We start from the raw sequence: 5,532 nt of genomic DNA, 5'->3' as shown, positions 1-5,532 counted from the left end.
ACATACATAGCAATCAAGCTAGCCATAAGGGAAAAAATGGGAGGAGATCTGAACGCCAGCATTGTTGCGCCGGACTACCACCCACCGCCAGTGAAGTCATCGTTACCAAGGTTGTCGCTACCCACTTTCGACGGAACATATGCAAACTATAAGAATTGTATTCACTCGTTCGAGCAAATTGTTGTGCGTGAGTCTGGATTGTCTAATATAGAAAAGTTTAATTATTTGCTGACCTGCCTCACGGGGCCGGATACAATTCAGGCATTCCAGGTTACAAGCGAAAACTATCCGAAGGCCCTAGCAAAACTCAAAGGCCGTTTTGATAATCCTACTCTTATATTTTTAGAAGGTATTGAGGCATTGTTTGCACTACAACCTGTGGAAAGGTCAAACAGTCAGCAGCTTCACAGCCTAGTGGATAAGGCATCCGCTATATTAAGCTCGCTGGAGTCCATCGGCAAACCTGAGAATATTGTTCACGCTATGGTTATATATATTATAATGGAAAAGTGTGATCAGCAAACTCGGAACAAGTGGAAGGAATCGCAGGACTACAAAACTCTGCCAACCTGGCTAGCATGCACACAGCTTTTGGAACGCCACTGTCAGTTTCTCCATTCGTCTGGAAACTCGGCTGCTACTTCGTCACAACGAAAGGCTGAATCCAATAAGTCAAATCGTCATTCTAATCACCAAATAAACTCGTCGTTTGCTATCACTAATCCGTCTTGTACACTTTGTTCTAGTTCTGGCCATAAGATCTCTAATTGCGCTCAGTTCAAGGCTATGAACAGCAACCAACGGTACGACAATGCAAAACGCCTCGGTCTCTGCATCAATTGTCTTGGAAATGGTCATAGAGTGGCGCAATGTTCATCGACTCATCGGTGCCGATCCTGTAATCGGAATCATCATTCATCTTTGCATCACTCTCAGCCGCAACAGCCACCCCAATCATCAGCAGGACAATCTTCAACTACTGAACCGGTACTCCAACCAGCGCAACCCTCCTGGCAAACAGCTCATCAAGCTGCTTCACATTCTCATATGGAGATCGCAGCAGATGATCAAATTTTGTTGGCAACAGCTATGGTTTTGGTAAAGGATGCCACAGGTGAATACAAACTCGGTAGAGCGTTGCTTGATTCATGCTCTCAGGTTAATTTTGTAACCGAAACCTTTGCACAAAAGCTTCGCCTTCGTCGTGAAAAACACCACATTGGAATTCGCAGTATAGGAGACTCCCTTACTAGTTTGAAGGCTCGTACGACTACCTCTATTAAGTCACGTACTTCCGGCTATCAGCTCACTCTCCAGCTTGGAATCACATCCCATATTGCCTACCAGCCAGATAGTGAGATCGACATATCGAATTGGAACCTACCAGCTAACACTCCATTGGCTGACGAATCGTTCTATAGGACTAAACGTATTGATTTGTTACTGGGGACCGAAGCCTTCTATGGAGCTCTAGCTGTTGGCCAGATTCGCATTGGTCCAAATCTTACCACTTTGCAGAAGACTCTTTTTGGTTGGGTTGTTGCTGGGAGGTACCAGCGGCAATATAACAGACAGCCACCATTGTGCTTGGCGACTGTAGAAGAGTCGATCGACAAGAATTTGCAGCAATTATGGAAAGTGGACTCATTTGTCGATCCAAGCGCTAGAATGCTCCCAAATCATCGTCGCTGTGAGGACCATTTCAGGGACACAACACATCAGGATGCCAGTGGGCGGATTGTCGTTCGCTTGCCATTTCAAGAAGATCCAAGTTGTCTTGGAAGTTCCTTCGATACAGCTCGAACTCGATTTTTTGCCATTGAGAGACGTCTCGCTCGTCTACCGGAAATTCGCTCGCAGTATATCTCGTTCATGCAGGAATATGAAAGTCTCGGCCATATGTCCCTCGTACTGAATCCTAACTTGGAAGAACCGCATTATTATATACCCCACCATTTCGTTCTGAAACCAAGCAGTACCTCGACGAAGCTCAGAGTTGTCTTTGACGCCTCTTGCCGTACAACATCTCAAAGGTCACTTAACGATCTACTTTTAGTCGGCTCTACCATTCAGGATGAGTTGTACTTGCAATTGCTGCGGTTCCGCATGCATAGGTTCGGCATCACAGCCGACGTCACAAAAATGTACAGGCAGGTACTTGTGAGTGAGAAGGATAGAAAATTCCAGTACATTTTGTGGCGAGCATCTCCAAATACGGATCTTCAAACCTACCAACTCAATACAGTGACATATGGGACTGCGTCTGCCCCATTTCTCGCAACTCGTAGTTTGCATTACTTGGCTGAGGATTGTAAGGATGCATGGCCATTAGGGGCTGCTGCTGTTAAAACTGCATTTTATGTTGATGACCTTTTGTGTGGGGCTGGTGATATAGATACACTCTTCAAACTAAAAACTGAAATCACATCAACTCTCGCTCGTGGTCAGTTTCCATTATGCAAGTGGCATTCAAATCATCCAGGCGTGATGGAAGACTAATCTACCAAGGAATTAAACATTTCAGAAAACTCAGTCAGCAGCACACTCGGCTTAACTTGGCATCAACGAAGAGATGCATTTAGTTTCACATTTAATCCAAAGGAAGTCTATCCCACTACCACAAAACGAACAATTTTGTCTACTGCGTCGTCGCTATTCGATCCAATCGGTCTGCTATCACCGTTAGTCATTGTCTCTAAGATCATTCTTCAGGAGTTGTGGCTTTTGAAACTCGACTGGGACGAGTCTGTCCCCCAGAATTTAAGCCACGCATGGAGCAAGTGTATGGAATCGCTGAATTCACTGTCGTCACTAGCGGTACCTCGTTTTTGTTTGCAGCCTGATACTAGAAGCATTCAAATACATGGATTTTGCGACGCATCGATTCGGGCATACGGCTGCTGTGTTGATGTGCTCACGGAGAATTCGCTTGGACAGGTCACAGTGAAATTGTTCACTTCTAAGTCTAGAGTAGCATCAGTGAAGAAACAGTCTCTTCCGAAGCTTGAACTATGCGGCGCACATCTACTTTCTCAGTTGTATAACAAAGTCAAGGCCATATTCAGTAAACACACTATCACATCTTATTTTTGGAGCGACTCACAGCTCGTATTGCATTGGTTGCAACAGCACTCAGTCACCTTATCGACCTTTGTTGGAAATCGAGTGTCCGATATTCAGGATTTAACGTCTGATGGAAAATGGCGCTATGTGCCAACACATCAAAACCCTGCTGATATTCTGTCGCGAGGCTGTAACGTGAGCGAGTTGATTAAGTCTCCATGGTTTTCGGGTCCTACGTTTCTAGTCGAAGATTCACTAAGCTGGCCCGCCACTGGTGGAAAACTTGATATTGACATGGACGTGGTTAACTCGGAGAATCGGAAAAGTTTGTTTGCTGCCGTACACGAGACAAATAATATCCTCAACATCGTCGATAATATCAGCTCGTACACTCACAGTCTGCGTCTCATTGCTTGGATGATTAGGTTCATAAGGAGATGTCGGAAGCAATCAACGTTTACCACAACCTCACCGACGCCAGATGAACTTCGTTTTGCTTCACATTGCCTTATTTGGAACATTCAACAAACTCATTTTGTAGAGGACATCCGTTTACTTCAGAAGCAAAACCCATTAAAAAGCAGCTTAAAGTTCCTTACTCCCTTTTTAGAAGTCGTGAACGGATTCGAACTTATCAAGGTTGGTGGACGTTTGGAATACTCAGACCTACAAGACGGTCATAAACATCCGTTGCTGCTGCCTAGTCAGTCCAAATTTGTATGGAACTATATTCGCCATTTGCATCTTCGGAACTATCACGCTGGACCTAAAGCCCTAGTCGCTCTCATTCGTTTGGAGTATTGGATTGTTAACGCCAGAGACTTGGCACGTAGAATTGTTCGCTCCTGTGTACACTGCGTTCGCTACAGACCGAAGCTGCTACAACAACTCATGGGCTCATTACCGCCTACGCGACTCGCTCCGGCTCGACCCTTTGAACGCTGTGGAGTTGACTTTTGTGGACCCATCAACACATATCTACGCATTCGAGGAAAGGGACCTACAAAAGCATACATAGCCGTGTTCGTTTGCCTTCTCACCAAGGCCGTTCACATCGAAGTAGTCTCTGATTTGTCAACAAAGGCGTTCTTAAACGCATTGAAACGGAAGGGAGGTCGTCGCAAGCTGCCGACAGACATCTTCTGCGATAATGCCACTAACTTTGTAGGGGCATCGAATCAACTGCAGGAACTAAAAAAGTTTATGTTTTTAAGGCAGACCCAAGATGCAATCTATAAATTTTGCGCATCTGACTTTATTAATTTCCATTTTATTCCCCCCAGGGCACCTCATTTCGGAGGCCTTTGGGAAGCGGCAGTCAAGAGTGCAAAGGGGCTGTTAAATCGTACGCTGGCCAACACCAGGTTCACCTTCGAAGAGTTGAGCACTGTCGTCGTCGAGATAGAATCGATCCTCAACTCGCGCCCGCTATCGCCGCTTTCGTCAGACCCAAATGACTATAGCACTCTCACGGCTGGTCATCTCTTGGTTGGCGAATCATTGCGATCACTACCTGAAAGGTCCCTCGAGAATATCAAGCTGTCAAGTATGGACCGCTACGATGCGATTACGGCCGTCAAGCAACGGTTTTGGAAGCAATGGTCTGCTGACTATGTCAACGAATTGCGATCGCGCACGAAGTGGACAGCAACCTCAACGAACCTCACCGAGGGCACGTTGGTCATCATCCATGAGGACAACCTGCCACCGCTACGCTGGAAACTAGGCCGAGTGCAGTCTACTGTGCTTGGGAAGGATGGACTTGTACGGGTGGTGCACCTCCGCACTGCAAATGGAACATGTTGCAGGCCAATACACAAGTTGGCAATTCTTCCGGTGGTTTGAAAGCAGTCCTTTCAACGGGGCCGGGATGTTCGGTGAAACTCCTTTAAGGAACAAGTATTCAAATGACCCTCGTAAAATAGAGAGCCTACGCTCACTTTTTGTATTTACTCACCATAATTGTACTAAATTCACCACTGTATTCTCTCTCTTATGCCCAGTACTCAAGCACTAAGATTTGTAATAAATAGTTATTCCCTAATACTCAACTGGATCGATCGACTTTTCTCTTTCTTGTATAGACTTTGATTCGTTTGCAGAAAAAACTAACACACCCCATCCGTGAATTAACATTGGTCATTATCTATGATTCTGCGAAATTTGGTTACTCTAGCGTTAATTGCCTCTGAGATTTGTGAATATTCCCAGATTTTCGTCCATTGCGGGGGCGGAAGGGGGTGTGGCAAAATTTTGAAACAAACTCGTCTCGGTCCGATATATTAGGAGTATGGATACCAAATTTGGTTTCTCTACCTTTTATAGTCTCTGAGATCTAGGCGCTAATGTTTTACTCTAAGCAAAGCCGGCTATACTACGTGTGTGTTAGAGAGAGACAGGGCGAGAAAAAATTAAATTGTTTTCTTGATTCTGGCTATAATAATTATACGATCTGGTTGAGATTTTACA

At 45.2% G+C, this 5,532-nt stretch overlaps 2 protein-coding genes across 2 annotated transcripts; both read left to right on the top strand.

Annotated features, from left to right (window-relative positions):
* Positions 1 to 255: 255 nt before the first annotated feature.
* LOC117193513 lies at positions 256 to 2,843 on the top strand. The gene is made up of 2 exons (XM_033398257.1): positions 256 to 1,114; positions 1,192 to 2,843. Exons 1-2 carry the CDS (start codon positions 1,106 to 1,108, stop codon positions 2,497 to 2,499), a joined length of 1,317 nt encoding a protein of 438 aa, XP_033254148.1. The 5' UTR covers positions 256 to 1,105; the 3' UTR covers positions 2,500 to 2,843.
* Positions 2,844 to 4,178: 1,335 nt separating this feature from the next.
* Positions 4,179 to 5,045, top strand: LOC117193996. Its single transcript, XM_033398634.1, has 2 exons — positions 4,179 to 4,227; positions 4,347 to 5,045. The coding sequence occupies exons 1-2, from the start codon at positions 4,214 to 4,216 to the stop codon at positions 4,906 to 4,908; spliced, it is 576 nt and encodes a 191-aa protein (XP_033254525.1). The 5' UTR covers positions 4,179 to 4,213; the 3' UTR covers positions 4,909 to 5,045.
* Positions 5,046 to 5,532: the final 487 nt, after the last annotated feature.

The sequence above is a fragment of the Drosophila miranda genome (assembly GCF_003369915.1).
Source record: "Drosophila miranda strain MSH22 chromosome Y unlocalized genomic scaffold, D.miranda_PacBio2.1 Contig_Y2_pilon, whole genome shotgun sequence".
Classification (NCBI taxonomy): domain Eukaryota; kingdom Metazoa; phylum Arthropoda; class Insecta; order Diptera; family Drosophilidae; genus Drosophila; species Drosophila miranda.
Note: the sequence above shows the minus strand (reverse complement) of the source record. Positions and strands in the feature narration are given on the sequence as shown.